The sequence below is a fragment of the Lycium barbarum genome, chromosome 7, assembly GCF_019175385.1.
Source record: "Lycium barbarum isolate Lr01 chromosome 7, ASM1917538v2, whole genome shotgun sequence".
Lineage (NCBI taxonomy): Eukaryota > Viridiplantae > Streptophyta > Magnoliopsida > Solanales > Solanaceae > Lycium > Lycium barbarum.
This window is the reverse complement of record NC_083343.1, coordinates 110,760,876-110,779,394: the sequence shown is the minus strand read 5'-3', so window position 1 is coordinate 110,779,394 and position 18,519 is coordinate 110,760,876. Positions and strand designations below refer to the sequence as shown.

Sequence of the window (18,519 nt, the reverse complement as noted above, 5' to 3'; positions counted from 1 at the left end):
AGCTTAGTTGGAAAAGCTAATGGGGAATATACTTTAAAACTAATGAACAAAATAATTACTTCTTAGGTTGGTACATTCGGGTTACGTGATAAAATAATATTGGGGGTCATGATAAATTGTCAGAACCGTTAGGTCAAACATTTGGATGCAGTTGAGAAAAATCGTTTTCTAAACTTCTATTAGGAGCAAAAGCAGTCAATCAAAGCCTCTCTAAGGTACCAAATCCTCCTCTCACCAACCATCGATCGAGAGAGCGAAGCGGAAAATTATGTAACTTTTCATGTATGAAAAATTCTAAAATCTTTAACATATGAAATAGAAACCAGACTTGGCACCAAAATAGACTAAAAACTAAAAGAAAAATGATACAATGTGTTTAAGCCTTAGATAGGACTATCAATTGCTCAATAATGCTAACAATGTAATGAAGCCGAATTGGAGTATACAAAAGCAGAATGTATTTGCAATTTTCAGTAATCTTACAAACATTAGAAGTGAATACACTTTGAAAAAAAATCTGAAGATCACATTAGTGAGGTGAGATGAGCAATACCTGTCTCCTCCCTGTCGTCCCCTTTCAATGTTTAAGGAATCAAACTAACTAATCTGTCTAGTACTTTCTTTTCCTTATCTTGAAACTGGATGATCGAATAACATCATCATCAGTATTCAGTGTTGCCTCAAGAGCTGTCATGGAATCGGGCTTGGTAAAGTAAGTAAATAACAAGTAGATCCCGTCCAAGTAGGTATTGGTCTCTCCTGCTTTATTTTTCCGCCTGATGCTGTAGGCAAGAGGGATAACCCCTCGGTTGAAAACTTCCACATACATGCCACCACCAGCAACAAGTAACTGTCCAAGGAAAACAAAAGCAAAAAGACATTGGAGATCGTGATCCAGCAGTTGAACCTTATTTCAATATTGACAATCTTGTGGAATTGAATTTAAGGGGAAACAATATCAGGACTTAGTATAGCTTTGTAACATAAATGCTATCAATCTACAATGCAGAAAGATAGAGATATAGTTTAAAATGCATTAAAAGATCAGAATTTTTTATAAGGTACTAAAGATTTTATAAATTTATGCACTGAGCCAGTGCATCAAGCATAACTACAATTTACAGGTTCTACAATCCCTCTATTATGTCTAGCATACCTTCAACATCACATAACCAGATTGCACCAAAAAGCTAACAAAAAATACAGCTCTGTTAAGGCTGTGAATATTTCTCTATTTGCCTTAAAAAATTCTATTGTTTTTCCGAGCCATTGAAAGATCAGAATTGTAATAACAATTCAAGCTTGAGCTAGAATCAAAATGATACTGACAGGATGGAATTTTCTTAAAAAGAATCAAAATGAAGGCACTTATTTCTGAAATAAGAAGACATATCTCATAAAGCAAAATGGTTTTGTTTAATCAAGCATGTTTTACTCCGGCAGTGAACAGTAACTCCGGTATTGAACAGTGTTTTTCCGCGGCGAACAGGTTCAGTTCAACTGGAGTTGGTACCTCCGGTTGCTCGTATCCATTCTTTGTCCATACACCTATAGTGATATTTTGCTGATTGTAGTCCTTTCAATAATTTATTAGTTCATACTCGCTTTCGTGGCTTTGATTATTGATGGTAGACTAGGGTCATGTTCTCGTTCGGGGACGGGGGCGAGGTTTAGGAGGGGTAAGTGGGTTAGAGGAGCGTCTAGGCTGAGAGTAGGTTCTTGGAACATTGGGACGTTAATGGGGAAGTTCATAGCGCTAATTAAGATTCTTAAGAAGAGGAATAATATAGCTTGTGTCCAAGAGACCAAATGGGTAGGTCCTAAAGCTAAGGAGATAGATGGGTATAAGCTTTGGTTCTCTGGTAAGTCGAAGTATAGGAATGGGGTAGGCATTTTAGTAGATAGTGAACTAAGGGATCAGGTGGTAGAGGTTAGGAGGGTCACTGATAGGATGATGTCGATTAAGGTGGTCGTTGAAAGGCTCACTTTGAACATTATTAGTGCGTATGCACCGCAAGCGGGCTTAGGCGAGGAGGAGAAGAGGCACTTTTGGGAGGATTTGGACGAGTTAATGGGAGGCATACCGCCTACTGAGAAGCTACTCGTGGGAGGTGATTTCAATGGGCACATCGGGCCTATTTCGGGGGGTTATGATGATGTGCAGGGAGGTTTTGGCTTCGGGGACAGGAATAGAGGAGGAGTCTCACTTTTGGATTTTGCAAGAGCTTTTGGGTTGGTGATAGCCAATTCGAGTTTCCCAAAGAAGGGGGAGCACTTGATAACCTTCCGTAGTTCGGTGGCTAAGACTCAGATAGACTTTTTACTCCTTAGGAAGGATGATAAAGGTCTGTGCAAAGACTGTAAGGTGATCCCAAGCGACAACCTTACAACTCGACATAAGCTCTTGGTGATAGATTTAGGGATCAAGATGACGAGAAAGAAGAGGGTCGTGGGTGATCGGCCTAGGATCAGATGGGGGAGTTTGACCATGACTAGTGCCCTGGAGATGGGCGAGAAATTGAAGGCTGTGGGGCCTGGGATAGTAGTGGGGATACGACCAATATGTGGGATAGAACGGCTAGTTGCATTAGGGTAGTAGCTAGGGAAGTGCTGGGATCTCGACAGGTAGTCGTGGTGGGCATCGAGGGGATTGGTGGTGGAATGGAGAAGTGCAAGGGAAGGTGGAAGCAAAGAAGGTAGCGTATGCGAAGTTGATAGAAAGCAAGGATGAGGTGGAGAAGTGGACGAATAGGGAACTTTATAAGATGACGAGGAAGGAGGCGAAGTTTGCGGTTTCAATGGCAAAAACGGTAGCTTTTGAACGCCTTTATGCTGAACTAGAGGAAAAAGACGAGGATAAGAAATTGTTCAGGCTAGCCAAGGCGAGGGAGAGGAGGGCACGTGATGTGGATCAAGTGAAGTGCATCAAAGACGAGCATGGGAAAGTATTGGTAGAGGATGCTCTCATTAGACGGAAATGACAGTCATACTTCCACAAACTCTTGAATGAAGAAGGGGACAGGGACATTATGTTGGGAGATTTAGAACATATAGGGAGGCGTCGCGATTTTAGGTATTGCAGGAGTATTAAGGTTGAGGAGGTTAAGGGTGCTGTTCGTAGGATGCGTAAGGGAAGAGCAACCGGACCTGACGAGATTCCTAGGGAATTTTAGAAGATTGCGGGCTCGGCAGGTTTGGAGTGGCTAACTAGGTTATTTAATGTCATCTTTAAGACGACAATGATGCCTGAAGAATGGAGGTCGAGTGTAATGATCTCTCTATACAAGAACAAGGGCGATATCCAGAGTTGCAACAACTATAGAGGTATCAAGCTGCTAAGCCATACTATAAAAGTGTGGGAAAGGGTGGTGGAGATGAGGGTGAGGAGAGGCGTATCTATTTCAGAGAACCAGTTCAGATTCATGTCGGGACGCTCAACTACAGAAGCCATCCATCTTGTAAAGAGACTGGTGGAGTAGTATAGGGAGAGGAAAAGGAACTTACACATGGTATTCATCGACCTAGAAAAGGCTTACGACAAAGTTCCAAGGGAGATCCTATGGAGATGGTTGGAGGCTAAAGGTGTACCTGTGACGTACATTAGGGTGATCAAGGACATGCATGAGGGAGCCAAGACCAGAGTAAGGACAGTAGGAGGAGACTCAGAGCACTTCCCAGTTGTGATGGGGTTGCATCACAGATCAGCTCTTAGTCTCTTTTTATTTACCTTGGTGATGGATGGATTGACGCGGCAAATTCAAGGTGAGGTGCCAGGGTGTATGATTTTCACGGATGACATAGTCCTGATCGACGAGACTCGTAGCGGAGTTAACACTAAGCTGGAGGGTTGAAAACAAACTCTGGAGTCTAAAGGGTTCAAGCTGAGTAGGACTAAGTCAGAGTACTTGGAGTGCAAGTTCAGTGAAGCACCTCAGGAGGCTGGCGTGGAAGTGAGGCTTGGTACCTAGGTCATCCAGAAGAAAAGTAGTTTCAAGTATCTTGGGTCTATTATACAAGGCAGCGGGGAGATTAACGATGATGTCACACATCGTATTGGGTAGGATGGATGAAATGGAGACTCGCTTCCGGAGTGGTATGTGATAAGAAGGTGCCACCACAACTTAAAGGCAAGTTCTACAAAGTGGTGGTTAGACCGACTATGTTGTATGGGGCGGAGTGTTGACCAGTTAAGATCTCTCACGTTCAAAAGATGAAAGTTGCCGAGATGAGAATGTTGAGATGGATGTGTGGGCGCACCAGGAGTGACAGGATTAGGAATGAGGCTATCCGGAACAAGGTAGGAGTGGCCTCGGTGGAAGACAAGATGCGAGAAGCGAGACTGAGATGGTTTAGGCATGTGAAGAGGAGAGACACAGATGCCCCAGTGCGGAGGTGTGAGAGGTTGGCCATGGATGGTTTCAGAAGAGGTAGGGGTAGGCCGAAGAAGTATTGGGGAGAGGTGATTAGACAGGACATGGCGCAGTTACATCTTACCGAGGACATGACCTTAGATAGGAGGGTATGGAGGACTCAGATTAGGGTAGAAGGCTAGTAGATAATATCGTTTATCCTTTCATATTAGTAGTCGCATTATCGTGATATAAGTTCTTGTGCTTTGATTTCTGCTACTATCTGTTATTTCCTGTACTTTGATTATCTTATTTTATCTGTGATAGCTACTGCCCTTTGCAAACTGCTTCATCATGGCTTAGTTGCTTTCGTTATTTTCATTTCCATATCGCTTTGAATTTCTTGGCCTTATCTGACCTCTTTTTATGCTTTCTATTGAGCCGAGGGTCTTTCGGACAGCCGTCCTACCTTGGTAGGAGTAAGGTTTGCGTACACTCTACCCTCCCCAGACCCCAAGTTGTGGGATTTCACTGGGTTGTTGTTGTTGTTGTATTGACTTTTGACAGTAACTGCTAAGGGGGATGAAGGAGAATGGAAAGAGACATTGAATCTGATCGAGAACTTATTGCAAGAAACAAGAGTTATTTTGGTCAATCAAAAAAGGGAGGAACGAAAAAGAGAATGCTGCAACCCTAAAGTAGAAAAGACGCTTTGCCACACTTTATATAGTTGGAGACTTTAAGTAGGGTAGTGGAGGCCCAGAGAGGAAACAGTTCTTAGATTTATCGTTAGACCCAAAGTTGTCATAGGTTGTATGTCAGTTTATTAAGGAGAAATGAAAGTAATACAAGTCATACTCTCATCGATTGGCTATGGGAACTTTTGGCAATGGCGGGATGAGGAGCAACCAAACCAGAGCAAAGGAGATCAGTGCTATAACAGCATTAAGGATAAGAGATTCCTATATACGTAAAATGAGAAATTTTTCCCATGCTTCACCAAATCTCGACTTTTCTAATAGAAGTTGCTGTTCCTTTTTCATTTTCTTCTTCTTTTTATTTCCAACAAATCCTCGTCATCCAATCACAGATCAAACTAAGGCTACTATAAGGAATCATAGCTACTAGCTAGGAAACATAGAAAAAACAATTTTAGATGTTGAATGTAAAAAATTGTCAAACAACAATCGGTAGGAGTCGAGGATTCAAAAGCCTTTCCCTAACATCAAGGTGGCTTTCTGCAGGCCACGTTTGGTTAACAATTAATTCAATGAAAGCATAGTACATAAAATGTAACTTGTATAGAACTTAAACTATAGCAAGACTTTAGGTTGTGAGCAAATATCTTTTCTGTTATTAACAGACGTAACAGAACAGCAAAGAATAAGACAAAAAGGAAATAATGTGTGAGTTACTTGTGTCCGGGGGGAAAATGAAAATTGCAGCAAAAAAGCAAGAAATTAGTTTCTTTTCACTCAGTTCATAACTCTGTGATATCTGGTTAAACTATACCTAAACGAAAACCTGCACCTCCATTCAGAGAGTACTATGAAGTTAAAAAGCTCATTTTCATAAAGTGCAAAAACGCTAAAGAGGAGAAAAGAAAAAGGGAAGAGTATGCTCTAAGAATCCCATGAGTAAATCATCAACCCCTCAAACTTTTTCTTCTTTCACTTGTCCACATTTGACATAGAAAAGCAAGATATGTCGAACAATGTTTCTGCAATAAACTTATTTTTCTAATCATTTGTGAAATATTCACCCGGAGAAAAGACAGCAAATGAAGAGTTTCCTACTTCAAGGAATAAAGAACAGTTTGTATGTGGTTGAATGTTCATCATTGCTGTTAATCTCTTAAGCCTGACAGGATACAGAGTATAAATTATTTCTGGTTACTATCTTCTTCCTGCATTCACTTTCTCTCGCTAATTCTCAATACAGGTGAGGATAATTACATTTTTGTCTTGAGCCCACACTTGTTAAATCTGCAATGTTCTGAACTATCAGTTAACCAAGCCAAGAATTCTATCACAGTTAAAAAATAGAATCATATTTGCTACAGACAGTGTAAAAAATTTCAACACTATTGAGGTCAACCTGATGGTTGAACAAAAAAGGGCTTTTTTCATTTTTGACCCGTCGTCCGAAATTAATTACGGACTCTAGCCAAAAATATACAGAACCTATACACTATATTATATGTATACAAGATGTATATTATATGTATATTCATACTTAATATGCAAAACCTATACACTGATTACATATATTATGAGCCCGTTTGGCTTAGCTTATAAGTTGCTAAAAACAGCTTATAAGCTGTTTTCAGCTTTTTTGAGTGCTTGGCTGGCCAGCTTATAAGTCATTTTGTGCTTAAAATAAGCCCAACAAAATAAGTTGGCCCATTTGGCTTAGCTTAAAAAAAGCAGCTTATAAGCTGCCTTTTTAAGCCCATCCAAACAGGCTCTATATGTCTATTATATGTATATTTATACTTCATATACAAAACCTACGCATTTATTGGCTATTATTCTTTTGAGCGGTCCAAAGATGTAAAATATCCCAAAAAATAAACTATACGCCGAAATTAAACATCAATCTACAAATTATCATACGCACATTCAGGTAGGAAAAGGGAATAAATGATAGTTGGGGTCTAAATTCACGAAAATGTGATAGTTCAGTATGTTTTCATTTTTTTGCGCGGACTGCCCTTCTTTTGGGGTGGTCTTTAAATTTTGCCTCTCATATTTGTGGTCTTTAAATTATGCCCCTCATATTGCTGGTCTTTAATTTTTGCCCTTCGCATTGCAACACCGAGCGTTCACGCAGAAATCATGAGGTTCTGAGTTCGAACCCCCGCTCAAGCATAAATTAAAAAAGAAAACTGCAAAGCAAGGTTTGGGTCGCGTGTCTGCCGGACCCGGCATAAACTTATGAAGGAATTACCAAAGTTATGCCGGACCCGGCATACTCATCATGCCTTATGGGCAGACTCGGCATAAGTATGCCGGGTCCGGCATAACTTTGTTAATTCCTTCATAAGTTTATGCCGGGTCCGACATAACTTTGAGATCTCATGTCAACTTTTTACAGATTTTTAGTGACATCAAAATGCTCTATTAAAATTCAAGTGGTTTTTGTGTCAATGTGACCTAAGACTTTCTTTGCTACATTTCCTGTATTGGATATATTATAACTGCTCTTGTTAATATACTATGGGATAGTGTTAGAAAAGAGTAGTTGTCGTGATTTTGTTCCATTATATCTAAGCCTAGTTTTTCATGAGTATTAACACTATGATAATTGTTGAAAGCATTTGCATGACGATGAGTGGAAGAAGCCACACACAAAGTTTTTACCATGAAGCCTTTTAGTTCTGTAATAATATTAGAAGGAGGACAATGAAATTCTTCCTAGGTACCCTCATCCGGTGGGGGTATACTTTTAATGGGCAAACTTTTATGCCGGACCAGACATAAATTTGTGAAGGAATTACCAAAGTTATGCCGGACCCGGCATACTTATGCCAAGTCTGCCCATAAGGCATAAGTATGCCGGGACCGGCATAAGTTTGGTAATTCCTTCCTTAACAAGTTTATGCCGTTGGGGGCATACTTTTAATGGGAAAACTTTTATGCCGGATCCGGCATAAACTTGTGAAGGAATTACCAAAGTTATGCCGGACCCGGCATACTTATGCCAAGTCTGCCCATAAGGCATAAGTATGCCGGATCCAGCATAACTTTGATAATTCCTTCACAAGTGTATGCCGGTGGGGGCATAGCGAATTTAAAGTCTGTCTTGCGAATTTATTTTAAAATTTTAACTGTGTGGGGGTTCGAACCCGGAACCATGGGGTTTAGCCAAAGGGCAAAGCTTAAATATTTCAAATATGAGGGATAAAATTTAAAGACCACCCCAAAAGAAGGGCAATTCGCGAATTGCCCGTATGTTTTTGACCATTATCTCAAAACGAAACTATACACCAAAATTAAAGAATGTACAAATTTATTATACCTCTTCATACTTCTGTGTAAGAGTAAGTCTCTCATCTTCAGACATATCAGGTCTCAAAACCGCCATAGTTTCATATGGCCTTAGCCCAGGTGGACATTGAATCTCCTCTTTATCTTCAACAGCAGCAATACCCGACCCGGTAACACTTGTCGGGTCATCATCCGACCCGAACCCACGTTCAAAAAAAGAACCCGAAAAATCTAGTGTAGTTTGAGCCTTCACAGTTAAACAAGAATAATGGGTCACATTTTTGGGATAAAAAGATGTGGAGTTTATTGGGAAAATTGTGAATGGACGTGATAGTGAAAGAATTGACGAAGTGGCCATTGTTAGTTCTTGAAAATTGTAATGACACTACTGCATATAGTGAAAAAGTGTGGAAGGGAATAGAGATTGGATAAGGAGACAAAAGTGTATACGATTTTGGGACCCTATTTAAGTCATACAAAATGCTCAAATATGTCATTCTAAGTATTGAAAATAATTCATTTATACTACTCAGTAATAATTTGACTCATTTATATATTATCATTACCAAAATGACTCATTTATGTCATTGCCATTATCAAAATGGCTTATCCATGTCATTTTTTATTAACGCCGGTTTTACATTACCAGATATGGCACGTGACCTCCAACTACAGTATGGTTATGGGTGGGCCGGCTGTATGGATCGGATTTTTTTATTAATTTGAGATTTAAAATTGAGCCGGTTTATAAACGAAGTGAACCTCTAATTGGAGGCCACGTGTCATTTCTGATATTGTAAAACCAACGTTAATAAAAAATGACATGGATGAGCTATTTTGGTAACGGTGATGGTATAAATGAGCCAAACTATTGATGAGTGACATAAATGAGCCATTTTCAATAGTTCGATGGCATATTTGAGCCTATAACAGCCCAGCTTTAAAAACTTTTTAAAGTTGAAGAAATTGCACGGTTTTCCCTTTAAATTGGCTGGTTTTTAATTTTTGTCAGATATTATTGAACTTATGCCTAAACATAATATGATATGAAAATATAAAGAGAAAATGACATATGATACCTACTTAAGACTATTTATTGCAAAATATATGGATAGTTTTCCTTATTTACAAAACATAACGATATTTTACGAAACATGACGGATTTTCATATATTTTTCGTTTTATTTTTATTTTTTTCAGATTTTTTTAAAATATTTTAATTTAAAAAAAAATTAATTTTTTTGGCTCAAAGGCTTAAAAAATTACCTCAAATTTTTGTGTCTGAAAGCTGTATGAAATGTGTATGTGTTAATGAAATTTTTAATATAGTTTTCATACACAAAATTGTGAGCGAAAACTTTAAGCCTTGAATATTGTATGAAAGTTGTTACAATGTTGTTGTAGTTCTATTAATTTTTCAGCAACCTAATATGAACTTTATATACGGAAAATGTGAATGAAATTCTAAGTCTTGAGCGAAATATACTCATTTCATACCATTCTCATACATAAAATTTTGAGCGTAATGTTTAAGCCTTGATCGAGATATACACATTTCATAAGTTTTTCATACACAAAATTTGAGCGAACTTTTTAAGCCTTGAGCAAGATATACAAATGTCATACACAAAAATTTGAGCGATTATTTTAAGTTTTGAATGTTGTAGCAAAGTTTTATACAATGTTGTTCTTGTTGTATTAATTTTACAGAAATCTAACCTGAACTTTATACACGAAAATGTGAGCGAAATTCTAAGCTTTGAGGGAGATACAAATTTCATACACACAATTTTGAGCGAATTTTTTAAGCCTTGAACGAGATATACACATGCCATACATTTTTCATACACTAAATTTTGAGCGAAAAAATATTTTTTAAAAAATAATTCTTAAAAAAATAAAAAATATATATTTTTAAAAATATATATGTTTTTTTTTAAAAAAATTTAAGAAATATATAATGTTTTTAAAAAGTATGTTTTGTATAGGGTTTGTAATGTTATGTTTTGTAAATAGAAAACTATCGTCACGTTTCCTAAATATTTCTCCTTAATATGTATATATACGTACTTTACCCAAATATAAACTTATGTATGAGAAAATATTATTGGTTTTGAAGGATAAAACATTAAATACGAGCACAAAATAGGGCTAAAAGTGCAAATGACCCTTCAAAGTTTAGTGGCTTCAAATCAAATTTAGCTAACGTTTGGACATAGATTTGGTTGAAACTTGAAAAAGAAGAAAAATAGTTTTTGGAAGTTGAAGTTGTGTTTGGACATGCTGTGGACAACAAAATTTTATTGAATTCGCAAGAAATTTGGATTATGTTAAATTCAAGATATATTAGTCCAAATAAATATTATGGATTAATATAATTGAATTAATTATTTAAGTCCAATAAATATAGATTTGATTAATAATCCAATTTTTATGGGCTAGTCCATTAATTTGGGCTATAAATAATGAGCCCACTTTGTTAAGCCCCAAGATGTCATCTTCCTAGAGGTCCAAATTGGTGCCACATGTCAAATGACGTGGCAAGCCAAGTCAAGCGAGAGAGCCAATTGGATCATGCCACGTGTCAAAATGATGCAGCATGCCTAGTCAAATCAAAGGCCAATGAAGATGCGCCATATGTACAAGTGACATGTTTCGGCCAATCAAATATCGACATGTCAGCTTAAATCTGATTGGTCGAAAGAAGTCTGTCCTTATCACAACTCCTCCATCCTACAACTATAAATAGGGGTCTCATAATTCAGAAAAAGGGATAGAAGTTCTAACAAGAAGCAAGAGAGAGCTCGTGGATCAAACGCTGCAGATTTCTCTACAAGCTAAAAGCATTCAAGCATTCAAGTATTTCTCTAGAAGTTCTAGAGATCAAGACGCAGATTCAAGATCAAACTCAAAAGCCCTTGAATTCAAGTCCAAGTCAAAATTAAATCCATCAAGTTCAAGATCAAGCTCAAAAGCCCTTGGATTTATTGTTGAAAAGACGAATCAGAGGAATCATAGAGATTGTAACACTCATATTCTGAAATCAAATACAAAGATTGTTGCGATATTTTCCTGTCTTGATTATTGTTTTCTCGACGAGAATTTTATTGTCTACAAATTCTGGCACGCCCAGTGGGACAATCTCTACCTCTCATCTCAACTTTTCGCCGATCGAAGCTCAAGAACATTGAAATGACTTCATAGAAGATCATCTCCAAGGTTGATAACTCCAAGTTCTCTACTGATGTGGAAAGCATCCTCGACATTACCTTTGATAGCATTGGACCAATTACGAGGAGCAAAGCAAGCTTGTTGGGACAACAAGCACTCCAAGTGTCGTCCGCAACAACTCCTGTTTTTGGATCTTCATCCCTAAAAGGAGCAAGATCCTCTACCGATGCATCGGATGAAGGGAGCAACATTGCTGAAAAGATTAAGAAGACTCTAGCTCTACTTGATCTCTCTGGATCCAAGAAATCTGCTATGAAGGAAGATGATGATACTTTAAGTGACGGATCTCCACTCACACCACATGAAGTAGGCCAGTCAAAGATCAACTTATGCGATAATCCATGCTATTCTCCAACATCCCCAATAATCATACAAGCAATGGTAACAAACGCTTCATCGATGGAGGAGGCACTAGAAAACTTGGCAAAGGTGATTGATGGCTTAGCCAAGCATGTGCAAAATCAAGACGCTCGGATTGAGAAGTTGATGGACAAGATGGATGGATTAATGGAAGGAAAATCTAGCTACGCACCTGGGAAGGGTCTAGAAGCACAGGAGACTGAACCTCGTGCAAAACAAGTACTGTCTACCAAGGAAATTCCAGTTTCTTCTGAAGGGATGATTCCGCTCGACCAACTAAAGGAGTTCATCGAAGGGACTATCAAGGATAAGTACGAAGTTGCTGCCAAGTCTTCTTTTACTTACGGAAAGCCGTACACTACAAGAATTGATAGCTTCAAGATGCCCGCCGGTTATCAACCTCCCAAATTTCAACAATTTGAAGGCAAGCGAAATCCAAAGCAACATGTTGCACACTTTGTTGAAACATGTAATAACGCTGGGACCTATGGAGACTATCTTGTCAAGTAGTTCGTCCGCTCCCTCAAGGGGAATACCTTTGACTGGTACACTGATCTTGAGCCTAATTCTATCGATAGTTGGGAGCAACTAGAGCAGGAGTTCCTCAATCGCTTTTATAGCACAAGGCGTACCGTGAGCATGGTCGAACTTACAAGCACTCGCCATAGGAAGGGAGAACCAGTTATCGATTTCATCAATCGATGGAGAAATGCAAGTCTAAACTGCACAGATAGACTCAGGGAAGCTTCTGCGATAGAGATGTGTATTCAAGGAATGCATTGGGGGCTTCACTACATCTTGCAAGGAATTAAGCCAAGGTCTTTTGAAGAACTAGCTACTCGTGCTCATGACATGGAGTTGAGCATGTCTTCTACTGGGAATGAAGTAATGCCTGTCTACGACCCTCGCAAAGGAAAGGACAAGCAGGAACCCAAGAAATGGAGCAAGTTCGTTCCCAAGAGTGACAACAAACAATCTATGAACGTCAATGTCTCGCCTGTAAAGTTTACTACGAAGGTGAGCAAGAAGCAGAGTATGAAAGCAACTTCCTTCCAAGATAACAAAAGTCGAAAGTTGACCTTGAAGGAGATGCAAGAAAGAGAATACCCCTTCCTAGATTTTGATGTCCCCGAAATTTTTGATGAACTACTTGAGCTGAAACTCATTGAGTTACCAGAGATGAAGCGGCCCAATGAAGCTGGAAAAACAAACGACCCGAACTATTGCAAGTATCATCGACTCGTGGGTCACCCTCTTGAGAAGTGCTTTGTATTCAAGGACAAAGTTATGCAGTTGGCTAATGAAAATAAGATTCTGCTTGATAATGAGAAGACAAGTTCAAATCAAGTCTCTATCACCTTTGGCTCTTTCGATCCAGTCCAGATATACAGCTTTGAAGAAAGGGAGGACCATTGGAGGAAGATAGAACCCAAGTTGATGAAGCCAATGATGAAGGTTGGATTCTGGTGACTAGGCGGAGATGTTGTAAAACAAGTCCACGAAAAGAATCATCTAAACAACCAACAAGGAAAAGGATGGTTAGAAGACTAAGGAAGCAGAAATCAGTTGAGCGTCCGAAGAAAGAAAAAGTGGAGGAGAACTACCACCAAGAATCACGACGTCCTGTGACTTTGGGGGAATTTCTACCAAGCTGGTTCTGCAATAAGACTGCTCGAGACAACATTGAGGCATCATGCTTCAATACTGATAAAGAGGAAGCAAATGATGAAAGCCTATCAACACTGTCTCTGTCATCATCTGAAAAGCCTGTTGAATCTTCTTCGAAAGAGGTACACACATGTGATACAAGAATCATATTCACAGATAATGATCTTCTACTTGGTGAAACACTACACAATCGTCCATTGTACATGGTGGGTTATGCCCTCGAGAAAAGGATAAACAGAATACTGATAGATGATGGATCTGGAGTTAACATTCTTCTTATTCGCACAATGAAGGAACTTGGCATCACAACTGAAGAACTTTTTGAAAGCCGCTTGATGATATAAGGATTCAATCAAGGGGGGCAGCGAGCCATAGGTGCTGTCAAAGTAGATATCACCATCGAAGATTTGCGATCAAGTGCATGGATGCATGTCATCGACGCAAAGACTTCGTATAATATATTGCTTGGCAGGCCATGGATACACGAGAATAAAGTTGTCCCATCCTCCTACTATCAATGTTTGAAATATCTCGAAGGCAGTGTCGAAAAGAAGATAGTTTATGATGATAAGCCATTTACTGAAGCTGAGTCACACTTCGTCGATGCAAATTTCTATTTGAAGAACTACATGGTGAAAGAAGTAAAGGTCGATGACATCGCAACGACCAAGAGTGATAAGATTCCAACTGAAAGAGCTGATGAGACTATTGGAAAAGTTGAAGTTGGTGTGGAGGTGCCGCACTCTAGTCCGAATAAAGGGAACACCATGTCTTTGAAAAAGAAGAAGAAGACAACTCCCGTGCTCTGCTATGTTCCAAAGTTGAAGAAAAAGGAAGGTCAACCATCTGAAGCTCAAGAAAATATGCTCGGGGGGCTAACTCTTCCCATCAGACGAATTGATGCAATAAATTTGTCCTTAAAGTTACTTGGAGACTTCGTGTCTCAGAATCCTCCACAAAATATGGCAGTCCCTACAAAACGTACAAATGAAGGCTTTGATCCAAATGCTTACAAGTTATTTGTCAAGGCTGGGTACAACCCCAACGAGCCGTCAAAGTTAGGGAAACTTCCATCAGGAGATAGCATGATGCAATCACGTGAAGGTTTGGGATACAAACAACCTCCACCAGTTCGCATATCCATAACAAGGGCAAGTACCAACTACATTACTGTGGAAGATGAGTCTATTGCTTCCAACAAAAGGCCTTCAGTGTTTGATCATCTTGGAAAGCAGGCCACAAAAGCTTCTGTATTTAAGAGATTAGGGCCGTTGAAACTGAAGAAGAAAAGAAAGAACAAGTTCCACAGAGATTATCAAAGCGTGAAAACGCTTGCTTTGCCTGGAACCCAGAGGGATATACAAAGATTGATTCCTTCTAGAATGAGACGACAAACAAAGCTTGTGGTTTCATGTGGAGAGGTGCTAAAAGCAAAGTCTCACATTGTAGTGTATACCAAGGAGCGTGACGAAGATGAGGAGAGTGTAGATTCTTCATATCTTATTACTGCACAAAGTGATCAAGATACTTCATTTTAGATGGAGGTTGTCGAGAAGTTGGAGGACATCTCCTCGTGTTACCACATATCTTTCAATAATGGTGATCCTCGAGAGGATGAAGGTGCCAGAGATACTTCTCCAGAAGTTGAAGAAGGGGTGAAGACCATATTAGACTCTTTGAAAGAAGTTAATCTTGGTACTGATGAAGACCCAAGGCCCACCTACCTAAGTGCTTTTCTAACAAGTGTTGAAGAAGACACTTATATAGAAATACTCAAAGAATATAGGGATGTTTTTGCTTAGAGGTATAAAGAGATGCCTGGATTAGATCCCAAAGTAGCAGTCCATCATCTGGTGGTCAAGAATGGTGCCCGTCCTGTTAAGCAGACCCAAAGGCATTTCAGACCAGATTTGGTTCCTTCAATCGAAAATGAAGTCAACAAACTCATTGAGCTGGCGTTATTCGTGAAGTTAAATATCCTACATGGATTTTGAGTATCGTTCCCGCGAAAAAGAAGACTGGCCAAATTCGAGTTTGTGTTGACTTCAGGGATCTTAACAACGCATGCCCTAAAGATGATTTCCCGCTTCCCATCCCAGAATTGATGATTGATGCTACGAGGCGATGTCTTTCATGGGCGGTTCATCCGGCTATAACCAAATTCGCATGACATCAAAAGATGAAGAGCTTACTGCATTTCGTACACCCAAGGGTATTTATTGTTACAAAGTGATGCCTTTCGGTTTGAAAAATGTTGGTGCCACATATCAAAGGGCTGTCCAAAATATCTTTGATGATTTTCTCCACAAAAATGTTGAATTTTATGTGGATGACTTAGTGGTAAAATCAAGAAAGAGGAGCGACCATTTGCAAGACCTGAGAATGGTGTTCGAGCGACTTCGGAGATATCAACTTCGAATGAATCCATTGAAATGTGCCTTTGGAGTTACTTCTGGAAAATTCCTTGGTTTCATTGTTTGACATCGAGGAATCGAAATTGATCAAGCCAAAGTTGATGCGATTTTGAAAATGCCCGAGCCTTGAAATATTCATGAGTTAAAAAGTCTGCAAGGGAAGCTAGCTTACAGTAGGAGATTCATTTCAAATTTAGCTGGAAGGTGCCAACCATTTAGTTGTCTCATGAAGAAGGGCGCCTCTTTCAAGTGGGAAGAAGTATGTACTAATGCCTTCGAGAATATCCAGTCATATTTGATAAAGCCTCCAGTTTTAGTAGCCCCTATACCTGGAAAACCATTGATACTATACATTTCAGCACAAGAAAGGTCGGTTGGAGCGTTATTGGCCCAAGAGAATAGTGAAGGGAAAGAAAATTCTCTTTACTACTTAAGTATAATGATGACACCAAATGAGCTGAATTACACGCCAATTGAAAAGTTGTGTTTGGCTTTAGTCTTTTCGATCAAAAGTTGAAGCATTACTTTCAAGCTCATAGTGTTCATTTTATTTCCAGGGCAAATCCCATTAAGTTTATGATGTCAAAACCAGTCCTCAGTGATCGACTAGCAAGGTGGTACCTCCAGTTTCAACAATTTGAGATCACATACATCCCTCAAAAGGCTGTAAAAGGATAGGCATTGGCGGACTTCTTGGCGGATCACCCGATACCTGATGATTGGGAGCTAACTGATGAACTTCCTGATGAAGATGCAATGGTCGTTGAAATTCAACCTCAGTGGAAAATGTACTTTGATGGTGCTTCACAACGTGATGGAGTTGGTGCTGGTGTGGTGTTTGTTACTCCGCAAGGAGAAATTCTACCATACTCCTTTACTTTGACACAATGTTGCTCCAACAATGTCGCTGAATACCAAACACTAATACTTGGACTTGAAATGGCCGTCGACATGAAGCAGTTGCAGTTACAAGTGTTTGGTGACTCTCAGTTAGTGATCAATCAACTCCTGGGAAGTTATGAAGTCAGGAAGCCTGAATTACTCCCCTATCATGGTTATGCTCATAAGTTGATAGGATGGCTTGGTGATGTGACTCTTCAACACGTTCCAAGGAAGGAAAATAAGAAAGCTGATGCTTTAGCTACTCTAGCTTCAACACTAACTCAACCAGATCAAACTCAAGTGCCTATCTGCCAAAAATGGGTAGTACCTCCACCAAATGAGGACGAAGGCGCGGAAAGTGAGCCTGAGCATCTCGTAGCTGTTTCTGAAGCTGCAAAGGAAAACTGGCGACAACCCATCATTGATTAGTTAAGTTATGGGATACTGCCAGAAGACTCAAGAAGAAGAACTGAGATTCGTCGTCGTGCACCTCGATTCCTTTACTACAAGGATACCTTATATAGAAGATCTTTTGAGGGGGGGGGGGGGGGGTACTCTTGCGATGTTTAGGGGAGGATGAAGCAGTCCAAGCTTTGCAAGAAGCACATTCAGGAGTATGTGGATCACATCAATCTGGACCACAACTCCACTTCCACATAAAAAGGATAGGATATTATTGGCCAACGATGGTGAAAGATTGCTTAGACTATGCTCGAAGATGCAAGGCTTGTCAGTTTCATGCGAATTTTATACATCTGCCGCCCGAAGCATTACACCCGACCGTCGCATCTTGGCCATTTGACGCTTGGGGGTTGGATGTCATTGGTCTGTTGCCGAAATCTTCTGGTGGACACTTGTACATCTTGGATGCAACCGATTACTTGTCAAAATGGGCCGAAGCTGTCGCTCTTAAAGAAGTGAAGAAGGAGAATGTTGCGAACTTCATCCGGGTAAACATCATCTACCGCTTCGGCATTCCTCTTTACATAATAATGGACAATGGAAAGCCATTTGATAACAAATTGATGAACAAGATTTGTGATCTCTTCGGCTTCAAGCAGCGTAAATCTTCTATGTATCATGCTGCCGCCAACGGTCTAGTTGAAGCGTTCAATAAGACTTTGTGTAACTTGTTGAAGAAGGTTGTCTCCAAGTCCAAATGAGATTGGCATGAACGAATGGAAGATGCTTTGTGGGCATATAGGACGACTTACCTCACACCAACGCAAACAACCCCATACTCGCTTGCTTATGGAGTTGAAGCAGTCCTACCACTTGAGCGCCAAATACCTTCTTTATGACTTGCTATTCAAGAAGGGCTCACCGAAGAGGAAAATGCTCGGTTGCATCTTGCAGAGTTAGAAGCACTTGATGAGAAAAGGTTAGAGGCTCAACAAAATCTTGAATGTTATCAAGCCCGTCTATCTCGTGCCTTCAACAAAAAAGGTTCGCTTGAGGTCCTTCCAAGTGGGAGATCAAGTCCTTGCAGTAAGAAGACCCATCATCGTTTCCCATAAATCTGGGGGCAAATTCACCTCAAAATGGGATGGACCATATGTCATAAAAGAAGCATATTCAAGTGGCCCTTACAAGCTTGTTGATGCGGATGGCCTGAGGATCGGTCCT

The 18,519-nt window shown here is 39.7% G+C and overlaps 2 protein-coding genes across 2 annotated transcripts; one reads left to right on the top strand and one right to left on the bottom strand.

Annotated features, from left to right (window-relative positions):
* Positions 1-390: 390 nt before the first annotated feature.
* On the bottom strand, positions 391-8,787 carry LOC132603794 (small ribosomal subunit protein bS6c-like). The gene is made up of 2 exons (XM_060317029.1): positions 8,370-8,787; positions 391-850 (listed from the first exon to the last, which is right to left on the bottom strand). The coding sequence occupies exons 1-2, from the start codon at positions 8,694-8,696 to the stop codon at positions 611-613; spliced, it is 567 nt and encodes a 188-aa protein (XP_060173012.1). The 5' UTR covers positions 8,697-8,787; the 3' UTR covers positions 391-610.
* Positions 8,788-17,579: 8,792 nt separating this feature from the next.
* Positions 17,580-18,056, top strand: LOC132601737 (uncharacterized). The gene has a single exon (XM_060314802.1). It carries the CDS (start codon positions 17,580-17,582, stop codon positions 18,054-18,056), a length of 477 nt encoding a protein of 158 aa, XP_060170785.1.
* Positions 18,057-18,519: the final 463 nt, after the last annotated feature.

What these genes read in the sequence shown, in the direction of transcription:
- LOC132603794 (XM_060317029.1), bottom strand. Translation starts at nt 8,696, where the DNA reads ATGGCCACTTCGTCAATTCTTTCACTATCACGTCCATTCACAATTTTC. An exon ending in TTACACAGAAGTATGAAGAG is followed by an intron (nt 851 to 8,369) that starts GTATAATAAATT and finishes TTCCTTGGACAG; the next exon opens with TTACTTGTTGCTGGTGGTGG.
- LOC132601737 (XM_060314802.1), top strand. Translation starts at nt 17,580, where the DNA reads ATGGTGAAAGATTGCTTAGACTATGCTCGAAGATGCAAGGCTTGTCAG.